Source organism: Habropoda laboriosa, unplaced genomic scaffold (assembly GCF_001263275.1).
Source record: "Habropoda laboriosa isolate 0110345459 unplaced genomic scaffold, ASM126327v1 scaffold65, whole genome shotgun sequence".
In the NCBI taxonomy this organism is placed as follows: domain Eukaryota; kingdom Metazoa; phylum Arthropoda; class Insecta; order Hymenoptera; family Apidae; genus Habropoda; species Habropoda laboriosa.
In genome coordinates, this window is record NW_017100254.1 from 423,061 (window position 1) to 439,775 (window position 16,715).

General features: G+C 38.7%; 2 protein-coding genes across 7 annotated transcripts in view; both read right to left on the reverse strand.

Moving 5' to 3' along the window:
- LOC108572493 (14-3-3 protein epsilon) overlaps window positions 1-5,251 on the reverse strand; it is an 8,287-nt gene extending 3,036 nt beyond the window's left edge. Inside the window, exons 1-3 of the mRNA XM_017934743.1 lie at window positions 5,038-5,251; window positions 1,785-2,091; window positions 453-796 (exon numbers count right to left, since the gene is read on the reverse strand). Coding sequence (XP_017790232.1) covers window positions 453-796; window positions 1,785-2,091; window positions 5,038-5,101 — 715 coding nt within the window. The 5' untranslated portion in view covers window positions 5,102-5,251. The remainder of the gene's footprint in view (window positions 1-452; window positions 797-1,784; window positions 2,092-5,037) is intronic.
- A 2,108-nt stretch (window positions 5,252-7,359) lies between these two features.
- Window positions 7,360-16,715, reverse strand: part of LOC108572306 (oxysterol-binding protein 1) — a 12,761-nt gene continuing 3,405 nt past the window's right edge. For 4 of the 6 annotated variants that reach the window (XM_017934512.1, XM_017934509.1, XM_017934507.1 and 1 more), the window contains 9 exons: window positions 14,108-14,313; window positions 12,187-12,440; window positions 11,714-11,906; window positions 9,847-10,127; window positions 9,523-9,758; window positions 9,171-9,447; window positions 8,696-9,075; window positions 8,390-8,610; window positions 7,360-8,302 (listed from right to left, as the gene is read on the reverse strand). In XM_017934512.1, the coding sequence (XP_017790001.1) occupies window positions 8,160-8,302; window positions 8,390-8,610; window positions 8,696-9,075; window positions 9,171-9,447; window positions 9,523-9,758; window positions 9,847-10,127; window positions 11,714-11,906; window positions 12,187-12,440; window positions 14,108-14,313 (2,191 nt within the window). In that variant the 3' untranslated portion in view covers window positions 7,360-8,159. The remainder of the gene's footprint in view (window positions 8,303-8,389; window positions 8,611-8,695; window positions 9,076-9,170; window positions 9,448-9,522; window positions 9,759-9,846; window positions 10,128-11,713; window positions 11,907-12,186; window positions 12,441-14,107; window positions 14,314-16,715) is intronic. The other 2 variants (XM_017934510.1, XM_017934508.1) reach the window with 1 other exon arrangement.

Consider the following 16,715-nt stretch of genomic DNA (forward strand, 5'->3'; position numbering starts at 1 on the left):
TAAGGAGAAAGGAGGAGGAAAAGGATCGATCGGGTTGCTCACCAGGTGACTTTATGGTGCAAGAACGTATTGGAGAGGGTGTGCCTGGGCTCAAGCATTGGTGGAAACGGCCGCAGCCTCGTTTTCGCGATCAGTCTCGAACTCTGAATGCATTATACAATATCAAAATATATAAAACATAAATTCTCTCAAATAACACCACTGAATAAACCATTAAAAGAGCATCGTATATTCTTCCCTGCATATAACACTTGCTCTGTTGGTTGTGTGAAAAAATCTGATACAACGGGAAGATTTTATCGTGCTGCTGCAATACATATTATTGATCGCACGCCACACAGAGCCTAGCGTTGTGGCAAACGCTTTAAAACGCAAACGACCGGAGAGCTCCTTTTACCACAAAAATTACTTCGCCGCCACTCATCGTTTGACGTGAAATAATTTTTACTAACCATCTCCTTGCATATCCGACGTCCACAGAGTGAGATTGTCCCTAAGTAGCTGCATGATAAGGGTTGAATCTTTGTAACTCTCTTCGGACAAGGTGTCCAGCTCCGCGATCGCGTCGTCAAAGGCCGCCTTCGCAAGACGGCACGCTCTGTCTGGGCTATTGAGAATCTCATAATAAAAGACGGAGAAGTTCAGCGCCAATCCTAAGCGGATGGGATGAGTCGGTGGCAGGTCCGTCATGGCGGTGTCGCTCGCCGCTTTGTAAGCGACCAGAGAATTTTCTGCGGCCTCCTTCCTGTCGTTACCAACGGCGAACTCGGCCAGGTAGCGGTGGTAATCGCCCTTCCTACAATTGCACATCGAAAACAGTCTCGTTAATCAGCTTATTACATTTCTCTTAACTGCAAAATTCCTATTGTTCCATTCTGATCGTTTATAATTGATTCTACATCTCTAATTTCTACCATTTCTTTCCTATTGTGCACATTGTATACGGTGTTCATTGAACAGTAAATCCGATATAATAGTGGTAGTAATATACTAAGAATTTTCCTGGTTAATTTTTAACATTCGTTCCTGACCCACCGCATAGAATGCAACCGGTATTAATATTCATTATAGCATTAAATCTAATGAGCTGCTAACACGTACACGATATCCGTTTATTTGTAACTGCTCGTGTGAATCACGGTGCACGTGGGAGTGGTGAAATCGGCGACGTTAAATGAAATTCAAGAGCTTCCATATGAATCTATCAAGGCGTTAACAAGGTAAAGACCGAATCTTCGCGGATATTCGTAAATTACATTCGCCACGGAGCGGAATTATCGAGCCGGGCAGCTCCAAGTTTTAGAAAACAATATACCTCGAAAATCAGTGACCGAAACGGTACGTTCTTCCGTGTTGCTGGTTACCTTTTAATCCAAGCTACCGTGCCATCCGGCCAGAAACCATCATACTATTTTAAAAACCGTTTTTTCTGACATTACAATATGCACCGCTAATTATGAAAGTGGACTAAGTCAGAAATTTTTAAAAATTCAACTAATCGCTTATTTTATGTTGCATTGCTTTACATTACAATGATATGAAGCTATTTTTGCAAAATAGATAAAAATTGAACCGTTAAATGAAGTTAGTAATTGTGTAGTTAAACAGAATTCAGTTTATGTTCCAAAGGAAAAAGTCTAAATATCTTGACGAGAAGTATGACTTAGGCCAGTTTCATAATCACCGACACATATAATCTATACCGTGTTACAATCGATAACGTTAAAAGTATCAGAGTATGAAAGAAATTCGTTTCCTAACTGGGGATTCGCCGAATCTCTTACATTTTGTAATAGAAGACTTTTGATTCGCCAGTGGACGCATATGGAATCAGATGTTTGTCCAGAACACCAAGGATGTCGGCGCAGATGTCTTTAAGTTCCTTCTCCACTTGAGATCGGTATTGACGGATCATTTCCAGCTTTCTTTCGACGCCTTTGTTCTCCTCTTTCTGCTCGATGCTTGAAATTATTCTCCAGGAAGCCCTCCGCGCGCCGATCACGTTTTTGTAGGCAACAGAAAGGAGGTTCCTCTCCTCGACGGTCAGCTCTACGTCCAACGAGGCGACCTTCTTCATCGCTTCGACCATCTCTGCAAATCACGCCGGCGAGAGTGTCGCCGTAGACGGACGTGCCATTAAGTTGAAAACCATTTGAAATTAAAAGTAATAAATACGCTAAAAAAAAATTGAAATGAATCACAAAGAATTATCGAAATTTTTTGGATTAAAAATGTTGTTATTAATAATTTTTCAATCTTAAATAATTGACTTTTTTAACTTTCAAAATTTAGATTATTAAATTTTCATATTCTTCAATTTAAGATTATTAAATTTCCAAATTTTCCAAATTCACATTATTGAATTTCCAAATTTAGATTATTAAATTTTCCCTGCAACTTTTTGCAGAAATTTTTCAGGAATCTCATACACCAATTAGAGTGTAATTTGCTCGATGAGCAACGTGTTAAGGGGGAGAGAGAGTAGCGTTCGTTTGGATAGAGGTATCGAACTTACCGAGGCACGTTACATGCAATCATGGCAAAGTAATGAATCGGAAATGATCTATTGATTATTAATACGTGGCTACCCTGTGTGGATGTATTATTAGTTTCATCTGGGATGTTAGAGAGGCTCCGCACGAGAGAGACCAGCACGCGGGCATATATTAACCCGCTGCCCCTTGAACTTTTCGAGGAAGTTGGTTACTATTATGTGTTTATTATCTATAGGTACGCGTCGTTCGAGAATAATGATATCGATCTGAATACACGTGCTTTGGACTGCATTTCATTATTCGTATGACTTGTAATAAATTTGATTAACGATTCATAAAATCTTGAAAAGTAATACATTAATATACTCTCAAGAAAATCTCGATAGGATTGAACAAGTTTCATCTATCCAACTTCAACAAATTGTCCTTAAAGGAAAAAAAAAAACATTCTAACAACTACACAAATCGCTCAGAAAACAGAAATCGTTACCATTTAGAATCATTATTTAGAAGACTAACCAGCTTAGAACAATCAAATTACTATCATTCGAATGCTATAAGTTGACCGAAGAACAGGTAACATAATTCAAAGGGCATAGCATAAATATTCAGCTCACATAGAAGGCGGATTAGTGTGTATCCTCTCTTTATAATCGTTCAGCTAAAATCAACAGAGGCATCATAAAGACATTTACGAGAAGATCAGGCTCAAGTTCATGGTGGTTCCGGGGCGACGACGACGAATTACCGCGAACGTAGTATACCCGGTGTGACGGCGGTCTACAGAAACGTAGAGGATATACCCGACTACAGAGATCAATACTTTCCTTCTGCTACGGCCTCTCTTGCTCCCCCCACCCCGCCAGCCATCTCACCCCTTGCCGTTCTCACCCTCCACTCGTAATCTCGCTCCGACCCCTCCTCCTCCCAGCCTCATCCTCCGCCGTCTTGCTCAGGCAACCCTCGAATTTGCCCACCGCCCTTCCTTCTCTCTCCTCCACCTCATCCCGGGAGAGTCGCATCAGCTCCTCTCCCTTTTCTACCCTGTCATTCTTCACGCTTAGCGGCCGTTTCAACCGGGATCCTCTGTCTCCTCTATGTGTGTATTTCTACCCTTTAATACGGCTGTTTCGATTAACGTGCCCAAGCAGCGACGAAAACGACGAAATTATGAAAAGCAGGTATTCGGGATTAATGACACGGCGGTATTTCTTTACTGAAATCATTGGTTCGTGTTCTTACTTGATTATAACGTCCATGACCTCGACAATACAATAGAATAAGATTTCTGACGATTTGAGGTATTTCGAGAGAAAAACAAATTTCAGACATAGGGATCTTGTTTATAAACCGTTTCTTCCAGTGAAGAATATTTGAAAAGAATCTAATAACCTATGAGTATGTAGCCTAGCTAGAGTCGCTGCTAGTCTACATAAGTCGAGTCATTGGACGGTTACGGGAGATTTACATGAAAATACGTATGTATGTATATATGTATGTACATTGTAGCTTCCGCAAAATGTCAAACGCGTGCCGTTCGATTCGCTGGTCCGATAACGTTCCGCGAGGAAGACAAAGACACGCTGCGTAAAATATTTCTAGGGAGAAATGCAAAACGAGAGAGGAGGTTCGTGAAACGAAGAGATTTGACGGTTCCCCCTTCCAACGAGACACGAAGAGTCCCCACTACATACTACTTTCGCCAGGAGCAATGTAAAAAATTTCTATAACCGAAATTATAACGGCGCGTACTCCGTAATAAGAGATAGTTGTGCTCGAACGAGCTACGACACTGAGGAAAAGCGCCTGTAACAAGAGAAAAAATATATCTAGACAATTTTTCGGAAAGATATGCGATGGATCAGTCGATCGATCGACCGAATGATTTCTCTCAGCTTTCAAGGCCAAATGCCACGAGCAGAGCACGCGTTACTACGTGAGTCTAAGGAGTAACCCGGCAGCGATTGGTAAGTATCATGCCGTGTCTATGCGTCACACACGTCGGTGAAGGACCGACTTGTCTGGTTATCTGTTGAGAGGCCCCCGTAAACTACTCTGAACAGCACGCCTAGCAACGCTGCCCCGCTGTTGGCCAGCTTGTTTCAACGAAACAATGTAGCTCGAATAAACGAGGAAACCTTTTCGTGTAGCTTTCTCCGACCGATCCTTTTCTCAAAGGGCTTTCGAGAGCTCGCGTATCGTGACAGGGTTCCGGCGGAACGATGACAGAAGCCAAGAACGAACCCACCCTTTTAATAAAAAGGAATACCGGTCACGAACCGGCTACACGGCCACGACCGTTAGCGTGGATTAGTCATATTTGACGTTTCACAGACTTTTGACAGATCCAATGAGACTCGATCCCAGTTTTAAGGTTCTCGGTTCTCAGAGGAGCTTCATTTCTTATATCCGACGAAATCGTACGGCAAGAACGCCACGAGGGCGGTGCTACCTCCTTTCTCTTCGGGGCCGTGCTTTGTGTCGATTTCGTGGATTTCATTTTGCCGCAGGCCGGGTCCTTTCCCGGAAAATATGCACTCACCGTCGTAGCGTTCCGCTTGCTCGGCCAATTTCGCCTTATAAACGTTATCCTCCCGTTCCGACATCTTCGATGCTCGTGGATTTCAACGGTTGGACGCAGGGTTTGAAGGAAATCGCACGAATTACTCGTTTCACCGAAAAACGTAGTCCTCGTCGCACAGCCACTCGCAAGCTCACTGACCAAGATGGCGGCGCCCGCCAACAATCGAAAGCAGTTCCCACTTCGCGCAGCCTCTGCAGACACTCCACTCGCCATGCGCTCCCGGCGTGTATTACTACGCGTGACGTCATCCGTTACCGATGCCGCGCGCATGTCGGTTAAATTCACCGAATATCCGGTAAAACTATACCAATGAAAATATCCGTGTATCTATCAGCGTTGTTTTATCGTTCATTACGATAAATAACGAATACCTAGTATATATTTCATTCATACGTTATAAAATCAATGACGCGATACGTCCTATCGGAACGTGGAACTAGACGCATGAAACACGGAACGAAAGAGGAAATCTCTGACAGACTCACTCGTCGTTCGCGATAAAACATTTTATCGTCGCTTAATTTCAAGGAATTTTAATGACGATAATTGTCCTTATGCTTGATGAAAATCGATTTTACTTCTGAGAATAGGAAATGAATAAAAACTGTGTCGGAATTAGCAAATTTGCACGTGCAGAATAAAATCGTACTAAAAACAGGCAGAAGATCGTTCCAGTGTATTCTATCATAGCGCGCGAGATATCAAATCAAGATTTTTAGTAACGATAGGTAGATGGATCGATGACTAGGTAGAAATGAAACATTCCATGATAAATGTTACCCGTTCAATATCGTTTTTAATTTGTTACAATAAATCAATACAATTCGTTTGATGGAACAAAAGACTACGGTTATTTATCGTATAAATAATTGCACCATTTGTGCGACCAACGGATGTTACATAGGATATTGCCAAAAGGCAAATCATATGAATGCTACAAAGATATTCTTCGATTTTGTAGCGAAGCATTTTTTGTATTTATCGTTCCACACGTAATAGCTAATGTACAAGCACTATTATAATCCAAACATCTGTTCTATCCGCCTTATTGTATTTTTCTTTAAATTATTTATTTTATAGTCCATTTGTATTTATATGTATACAGATATATTCCGATTATAATCAACTATTAAAATTATAATACAGCCAAATACTTATTTATAACAATGGTTGTCAACATCAGTTGCAAGCTAGGTGTTCCATTCAATGTCGTTTTATACAGACCAAAATTATTATAGCTGTCAATATACAAACACTATGAACGGAACAACTGGTATTATGATGTGCTCATAAGAGGGATATACAATGGGTTTTATTAATTATCATATGTACATGCGGGCATACATACATACATACCTACATACATACAGCATACATACATACATACGTACGTACGCAATCATTTGCGCTCAATCGCGCGGCTTGTACCTGTGTATGGATGTGTGCGTGTCTACATACTGTAGCTTGGAAAAGGATTTCAGTTTTAGTGAGTGTTTAATGCTTCGAGTTCAAGCGTTTCCTTTTTTTTTTTTAAAGAAGAAAAAAGAAAAAGAAAGAACTTACTACACTTATGAGCTTTTCAAAGGTGATCTTAAATTCTCTTTACACATTTCCCGTAATAATAATATTGATTATGTTTTGTAACATTAGCTCGACGGAGTGTATAGTAAGTAGGCTGGTTACATAAACCAGTCTATATTTTGTGGAACATTTAGAGTCTACATCTGCACGGAAAATTGCAGAAATTTGGAAGCGTACCCATTTTATACCATCTGCTTCTTTTTTCTTTTATTTCTCGTTACATGTTTCAGCAGAACAAGATTTTCGTATGAATCATTGAGATGAGTCTCAATGATATACTGAATTCTCTCGTTGTTACGAACATTTTATCCGCAGGAACATTTTTCTTCATAGCGGTTACAGATTGTCGTATCAACGTGAACGAATGCCGCCTCTTATCCGATTTTCGTGCAAAGGTTAAGACGTGGCAGTCGAGTGAACAGTCTGGCCGCACCACACTTGTAAATAACCAATATGTAAAAACGCGTATCACCTATTAATACTTACTTTAAATAACTCAATAAGGCTTTAGACACATTTAACGCGATTATTTCTTACTTCTGATTTTACTCTGCAAATACTATTAAAACAATTTTTTTTCTAATATTATTTTCTTTTAAAGTCTTTGAAATAACTTCAGCATCGCGTCAAGCATCGAAAATACATTTTTTAATAATCCTATGTAAGTACTTTCCGCGATGGATACGTGATAATCGTGTGTCAGAAAAATTATATGGCAATTTTACGAAGTTGGTGTTTAACAATCGATCTTGTTGGAACTTACGAATTCAGTTCCATTTCTAAAAAAAAAAGCAGAACAATTTAATTACACCTAGATTCATTTGGAACAAGTTATGAATACTGTAGTATTAATAGCCTTAAGTGGGTTTTCGTATTTTCAACTTAAACTCCCAGTAATTATGGTCTTTAATTTCTAGTGTTTTAATGTTCTCGTAATAAAAATCATCGATCTTATTGCTATTATCAGTTGTAAACTGAGTTAACAACATTCTTGAGAATTACTTTACTTATCAGTAGTATCTGGATTTTCTTTTTGCGAATGTATTATTACATATTTAGCTTAGTAACAGAACCTAGTAACAAATACAGAAAATTTTCAAGTCTATACAAAAATCGTATGTAAAGCGTTTAATTGGGCCATGTGGATTGTATACAATTAATGTTCTGGTTGTTTAGAAAAGTGAGTAAATGAGAGGGATGCAGTGGTAATATAAACAGACAGAAGGATGTATAGGATAATGGAGGTAATGATATACTACAAAAAACGCTCGTTTTATGTGTCAGAATGCCAACTTCGACCAGTTCATTGGAAGAAATAGTGTCTGAACCATGTCACCTAACAACCCCGCTCTATCACTTCAGCATTTTTTTTTCTTTAGAAGCAGTGATCTTCACGAAAGTGATTTCTAAAATCGGCTATCTTCACTTAAAACAAATCCAAACATTTCTGCACTGTATATTGGCGGTCACAATATTAATTGATATAATTATATAATAAGCTAAAATATGTGTGGACATCGTGACCAATCACCTTTACTCTTACACTCCCAATATTCACCACCGTATATGTAGCACAGACTGTCCGTATATGGATCCTGCTCTTTCTTAAACCATAATGGTTCATAAACTTCATACGGAAAACCTGGTATAAATTAAATTTGTATCGATAATATATCAGAACGTTAAACAATTTGTCCTTAAAAGGTTTACAAGAAATATTTAATAATACCTTGGCAAGCTGCTTTCTCGGCTTCGTGTTCCCTAGCACGTCGAACAGCTCTTTGTTTTTCTTCTAATCGAAGTTTCTCTGCATTTGCTTCGTCCCATTGACCATTTTCCATTAATCTTTGATCAGGCCTAAACCGAGAATCTGTGGGAGCTACTCCTTCCTCAGGTTCGTTCAGTTGACATGCTAATTCCGTAAAATTGTAATACTTGTCACTATCATCACTGTAGAAACAAAAATGTTACAATATAAAAAAAATTCAAGATAATTTTTAAGGATTAACCGCGGTTTGAATTAAACAATACTTACGGTGGCATACGGCGCTTCCATGCGAGTATATAAGGTCCTGTTTTATATACTGGATTATCCGGCGTGCCAGATGTACTGATCACAGGTGCAATTTCTATCTTTGAGTCCCATGTACCTTGCACAACCCACTTAACTTCATTGTTTGAATTCATGACTATTCCTTTTACTTTACGCTGACTATCTCTTGCAAAGTATGAATAGGGCGTGTACTTTAAATGGCACTTAATACCCTCTTTGTGATTTACAATATCCGTATCGCCACTCTGATCAACCCATAATTTTCCTACTATTATATTGTGTACTGTAGTCGTGACTTTTCGCCACGTGTAATGTTGTGTACCACCGTCCATCTCAAGGTGAGCAGTTCCTAATGGTATTACCTACAATGATTCACAACCGGATTAAATGTAACCTGTCTTTTTTTTTTCACTATGTTGTGAAAACCTCGTTTTGTAAGTAACCTATCAAAACATACTTGGAGGTATTTTCCGCGGAATTTAGACGCCATAGTAAATTCTTGCCAACAACGCCATTTTCGGCCCTCGCAATGTTGCGCTAACATCGGAGGGTGATGCGACACTTGTTCTGAAATCGCGCGCCATCCTAAATCTTCAACGCGATCACACTCAAATGTTTCACCTAACAAAGGATTGAAAGGTTTTCCAGTTCTGGAAGCAGTTGTGGAATAGCTAGATATAGTAAATGCAGCAACATAAGCCATTTGTTCACAGCTATCTGTACACTCCGCTGCCCTGTAAATTATTATTATAATCATTTATTTTATTAATATTATTTAGATAACAGTATAATAAAGAGATAAATTATACCTGTCAAGAATATCTGCATATTCATAATCTTCTGTAAGCCGTTGAAGCATACTAAGTGGCTCAGAAAAATTGACAGGCATTGGAATTTTTGATAAATCTTTACCAATGCAATTTTTCATAATACTCCATAAATTTAAGGGATAATTTGGTTTCTCAGGTACCCTTGTCCTCCTTTTTCGTCTACAACCTGTCACCCCGGAGCTGCCACTGCTGCCATTGTTGGATTCCCAATTTGTCTGACACAAAATGCCAGATGTTTAATAAGAGTTATCTTCAAGTTAATTCAATTAAAGTTTAGTAATTAAATAATAGAGATTCATTTACATTGTCCAGATTGTCGGTGTTTGCAGCAGTGGTGGGAGTTACTACTGTAGAATCGGTCACAATACGAAAGGAATTAGCAGGAGCAGTGTCTGATAAAGACAAAGGTGTTTGGTCTCCTTCAGAACTAGAACCATCATCACTACCTTGAGAATCGGTTCGATCTCTTGAATTGTTAGTTTGGACACCAGATATATTTAGAGTAAAAGTATCAGATTCTTGTGCATCATAAAATTCTGCATTATCCTCCTCGTCCTCTGATGGGGAAGTTGCAACTGTTGTATCTAAGACAATCAAAATGTTTGCTTAGTTTAGCTTAATAGATAATTAAATAAGTAAGCAAAGATATATATGCAAGCTAAATAAGATTTAGCTGATCAATGAAACAGTTATTCAATTACAATCTTATTGCAAAATGTTTTTAGAATTCAAAATGGAGAAAACATTTACATTTTATGAGTCATGTTTGCTTGTCAAGTTTAGCGATAGATAAAATGCGAAAATGCATGAACAAAAAACACTGCAAAAGCTATCGATAGTGGTTACGCAATGAAACATATATTTCGCGCCAATGTAAAATATAAGGCAAAGAATAAGATATTTGTTGAACCTATATAACCGCACATGCCACTGCTCAAATTTATTTCACTTTACTTCTCTGGTTTGAAATATTTCTTCTACCCCTCCCCTGTTCTTTATTATTTGTGTCGTTCCCCTTCTTAACCGATAGAATCGTGGTATGACAACTGCTACTGCCATTAAGTTGAACTGTCCTCTACCCCCCCAATCTCGGTCCACACCTGCAGTGCTGGTTAAAGTAACGAATGATGAATCACTGAAGGTGCTCGTACACAGTGATTTTTTTTAACAGGTAACTGCAATATACCACGCATTTGGTTATGCTAGATTCCGAGATTAGTTGGGCGCTTTCATATATTCAGCCCTCACTAAAACTTGATTGAAGCTGCCGACCGTTATGAACCAGTTGATGACAGACTCCTCCCCTTTCGCTTCGTTCGAACTATCGGTTTAGCATCTCTCCACTGATCCTCTCAAACACAATCGTCGAAACTCTCGATTCTCGACTCAAGGTTTATCACATTGAATTTCACGGTGGAATCACGGAAAAGAACTGTCAAAAAAGAACTCGTACGAAAATGGAAATTTACAAGGCCATCTGAGTCTGATTAAGCGTCAAGCTTGGGAGAAATGAAAGCACACCCGTGCGTATGTATATATACATATCTATAATGTGTGTATATATACATAGAAGTACTGTATACATTACTGTAATATGCCATACAATATAGTAGAATGTACTGCACGTATTTCATGCATAGACTGTGTAAGCTACGTTACTCGCGAACCACAATTCAAATCAGGTGAAGCTACGCAACTGCCATCTGGTTAGAGAACGACAAAGCACGTGAAGGCTCGAAAATTCAAATGCACGTGCCATGACAAAGTGAATATCAACAAGCGATTGTATGTATACACGTGTATAAGAGCACATTCAGCTGTGCACTATCGTGTGATGAATACAGCATCCCTCTCACCCTGCGGAACATTGCCAACCGCCTGATACCAGACATATACGTATAACATGTGCGACCATGTGTGTATTTAATATACATTTCTATTAGAACTCAGTCACTGTTACAAAGTTAAAAGGCCTTATAGCACAATCAGAACATTGTGTTGCGAACAACGTACAAAGGTAAAAGCTTGACACAACATGGACAATAAACAAATACAGGAGGGTTTGTCTTTCTCAGCGTCACCATACACAACAGCGTCAGTAGTAGCATCATAACATTAATTTCAGCACTACCAACCATATTAATATAGAATAGAAAGTAAATCAAATTACGAGAAGATCTGTGCCCCCCTGCTGTTACCGCTGTTGGAAGGGCGTGTTGCGCAGCCTCCTCCAAGTGGGAATGCTGCCTGGCAAGTTGCTCGACCATTTTCTCTATCCGGACTTTCTGATCACGCTCGTGTTGCAGCATCTTCTTCCACTTTGACTCTTGCTGTTGCGCTAGTTGCAAATACTCATTGCTCGTCTGAAATCACAATTTGTCCTATTTTGTTTCTACGCAGTGTCATTAGTATTATCTGTGCAACACACGTTAAAACAAATCTATTAGTTTTTCTTCTCGATCATATTAAAAGTTACTTGTAATTAATTTGGAATATTTGACTAGCTCCTCCTCTTTGAACACAATATTTAGCAACAAAATAACACAATTGCTTCGGCTTCATCGAAGGGGCTAATTTTACGCACGGTTGGTCCAGAAATTTTCATCCTCTTATATTACTCTTAACGACGTCCTTTCAACTTACATTAACCATAGCACCGGCCGCGATACGAAAGAGCGTTGCTCGTTCGCTGACTGTCTTTATTTTTGTCGCCAAAGCGGGCGACGGAGCCTCCAACGCTTCGAGCTCGTTTAAAGCCAGCTGAAGCGTGGATCCTTTCCTCACTACCAAATCATTACAGGCCTGTAAGTCGTCTAAACGTTGCGAAAGGTCCTTTATCACGGCTACCTCCTCTGCTTTCTGATTTTCGTTATCCTGGAACTCCTCCTCCTCTTCTTCTAGAACAAATTTTACCTCACATAACGTAATTGCTCAAAACGTAGTTCAGTTTTCTCGATGCACCCGTTGGTAAAAGGCAACAGAGAGATTCCTGCGTTGGAATTTGAACAAAAGATAACGTAACAATGACTCAATATCTCATAAATACGTTCGTGATGTCTTCTAGAAGAATACAGTTAATTAAGTGGCAGAGTCAATTTATTTTGTGTCATGATTTATAGGCCAATAGATAACATGATGAACGGTCGTCACGTAAAATACTGGAATACGTTTAGTCAGTAAATAAAAAGTGAACAATTGACCGTGGAAGCTAAAGGGGATACGTAGCGAACGTGGACCAAGTATCAACTGGTATTCGCAACAGACTGTGGGTCCCTTTCTTTCTGCTCCACTTATCGCCATTTACTTCCTTTTCTATTATCTTTTATCGGAACATTTGATTTACGTAGAAAGAAACGTGGCGCGCGAAGAAATATTTAGCTTCGTTATCGTCTTGGAAAGAACGAGAGAAAACATGCAAAGGAAATGTTAAGAAGATTTGATGCTTTGCTGGAGGCAACGGCGATGCAATTCCAATGCAGAAACCAATTAATTCCCGACGGTTGTCAATTTATTAGCTGCCTTATTAACTACGTTCTTTGCTTTTTTTTCTTTGCAAATGAAGACGTACTACGTCCTCGGTTGATTAAATGCCGCGAGGACGATCTGGTTTCCTTTTTTCTATGAAAATCATTTGTCTATTCTAATCGCAATTATGGAAAATGATCTTCGGTTAAAACAGTATAACTCTACCCTGTGTCTGATCATAAATTGCTACCGAGATTTACGTTATTATTTAATTGTATCACGCGTCACTTAAATGATCATTCATCTACCGGTTGCTGCGTGAAAAAATGTGCCGGGTTTCAATGGTGTGCACGTTAGAATAGCCTGCTGTGGACAATTGCCTTTAATGCTATTCTATACGGCTTGCAAACTGTTAATAGGTCCATTGGTTCAAGATAGCAATTGATTCCTGCTCAGAAATTCGCACCCAGAGTACAGAGAGAAAGAATCAGTCTTGTTGGTAAAAAGAAATTCGAGTATCATCTAACCAAAGATTTTCAGACATAACCATTACACCCGTTTTCTAATTACTCAGCCATATTATTAGATTGTTGGCCTTGTACAAGCAACTAATACCGTCTCTGAATTAAACATTCCCAACAAGAGCTGTCTACAGTCTTAACACTCATAGTAGCAATTTCTTTTTGTCTCTTCACAAGATTTCTTTGTTCTTAGATTACCATATACAATCAATATTTCTTCTGCCTGACGACTGTTAGGGGTTCCACTCTATTCAAAGCTCTAGTACTTCCAATTCAAAGCCTGTTTCCTAGATTACTGTATAATCAATATTTCGTTTTTGCCACATCGGTAGAGTTCTCCACATCCAAGCTATTTCTTTTTTCCCTGTTTTCACTCTGTTTCAAAGTCTAGTCCTCTAATCCTGAGTCTCTTCTCCTAGATTACCACGTAATCAATATTTCCATCTGTTAGATGACTAGAGAGTAATAGCTCCTCTGTTCAAAAAGGTTCAATGTGATGTTATCCAGCTACAGACTGATTCTTTTTCTCTGTAAACGTTATGATAGGCAAACATGATAATCGTTCTCGATATACAGACCAGATTCCATAGCCTGAATAGCCTTGGCCTTAGCCAGCTCGAGGGCCGTGACCCATTGCTGTCGCTCCACCTCTGTTGCCGCCTTGATATGGAAGGTTTGCGTACCACCGTTGCTCACAACGAACGTGCAAGCGTCCACGGTGTGTATTAAGGCCCCGTGCAAGGATATCGTGCCGCGGCACGTGTGCGACATCTCCGCGGGATTTCTAAACAGAGAAGAGAGAACGCGACAGTTCCGCGTACAGATCCTTCAGCCGCTCGAGAACCGAATATGACCACAGAGAAAGACAGACGTGAGTTTGCTAGTTAGTCATTTAGCTTGCTGTGTCTACAGCGTAAGCCTCCGAGGTTTATCCAAGCCAATATAGGGAGAACAATTCCGGTTCGCCCATGGAAAATCATTATACAGGGTGCTTCGTAACTGGAACGATAGAAACAGGTAATTCTACGTGAAAAAATAAAGCGAAAATGAAGAATAACATTTTTCCATAGAAAGCTTAGTTTTTTGAGAAAATTAAATTGAAATATTCGGCGAGCACACCTGCGTTTAATCTAATCTCTCGGCGCTATGCTTGTATTAATAAGCGATGCAAGCGATGTCCTGATGAGTACTGATAGTATATTTATTAACGGTTTTCTTGATTATTAATTAATGTTACTGAACGAATTGTTGAAAATGACGTTCTTGTTAATGATACAAATGCTTGTTTATCGACATAAAAGTATGAACGAAAGAAAGAGTTTTTAGCAGATCTTCAAATTCAATTTTCTCAAATCTAAGTCTTTCATGAAACAATTTTATTCTATATTTTCTGTTTATTTTTTCACGTAGAATCACTCCCCAGTTTATACCACCAGTTATAGAACATCCTGTATATGCAGCGATGAACATGTTACGGTGAAAGTTACCAATAAAAATCTCTCCTTATTCTTCTCTGAACACTTGTTAGTTTTAAATTGGATAATTCAGTAGCAACGTTATGAGAAGAACAAAGTCTACCAGAACGATGCAAGGAATTCTATCCTTTTGATATTTCCAAAGAAATAGCTGTAACAATATTTCCTAGAATCAGAGAGTACTTTCATCGTAACATGTACACCGTGACCAACAATAAGTGAATATATATATATATACGACATAGTCTGCGTTAATCTGTGACACTGTGGTGTAGATGCGTAAAGAGAGCGCAGGGAAACAAAGTGTGTAGATATATATTAGCGGGAATCGATTACGTTCTCCAAGCAGTCCCATTACCATTTTCTCCGATTAGAACACGCCACACGTAATATCCTATACTTCACGCAAACTACCGTCTGAGAACCCATGTGATGTAACTTCGTGAACAGAAAATAAGGGTAAAAAAACGGAAATAGAAGAAGAATAATGTACAATGAGACTCCAGAGTCTGCCTGATGACTGAAAAAAGGAGGAGGGGGGAACAGATAGCTCGTGGATCGTGTCATGCACTTTAGGGTCAGTGGAAATTAAATCTAACACGCAAGGGATGCGAGACTTCGGTATTGTAAAAGAATAATCACACATATAACAGATATATCCGTAATAATCATGCTGTAAAACGCGTTCAGAAATTATTATTGCATATTGTCCGCATAGATCACACGCGAAATTTTATTCCGAAGATTCTTTACGTTTTTTTTTTTTTTTCTTTTTTCCCATATCTCGAATAACGAACAGCAAGTAGTATATATATACGATAGTGTATACGTATTAATCTTAGTGTGAGGAGTACGTGTATATGGTCCAAGCTATCGATTATGGAGATTTATAGGGATATGTTGAACACGGGAGAAAAGATGCGAGTGTGAAACGTATAAACATAAATTTGTACGTATATAAAATGTGACATCGATGAGACAAAACGGATGAAAAGTTTGCTTTTATCGCCGTTCTGATGGACATCGAGTTAACGATTTCTTTTTTCTTTTTTTGCTGAACACAACACTGTAAATACAAATTGGAACAGAAAAATGAACGTGCGGATTGTTCTCTGAAGGTCTGACTTAATTTTCAAATTACCATAAAGCATTGTACAACGTTGTTTAAGTTAATAAAGCGTTGTGGACGCTTTTACTGACCTAATTTTCAAAATCATTGTAAAACATTATAAACGTGATAAGGCAAAAAATGGTAAAAATGACTTTTGTTGAATTTAACAAGATTTATATGTTAGACTGATATCAGATAAATTCAGTATGAGAAACACGTTGCAGTAGAGCTAATAAAAATGGACTGGTCAACATCAAGAATGAGAAGGTCTCGTTCCTTTTCTTGAAAGTATTCGACAAATGAAAATTATCGGTATTCGCTGATACCAGCTCATCTATTCGTGCTATAATTATTTCTTGGAACATTCCCAACAGGCCAGTAAAAGCTTAACACAATCTGCTATAGACCTTCAGGATACCTCCTGAACGAAACTGGAACTACCAACAAAACGAAGCGGTGTATGTGTATGTTTTACACCACGGCAACACACGGATATACACATGTATATATGTGTATATATATATGTATATATAGATATACACAAAACATAAATAATATACAAGTTTTTTTTAACGATCTTTTAATGTAACTGAAGTTTAA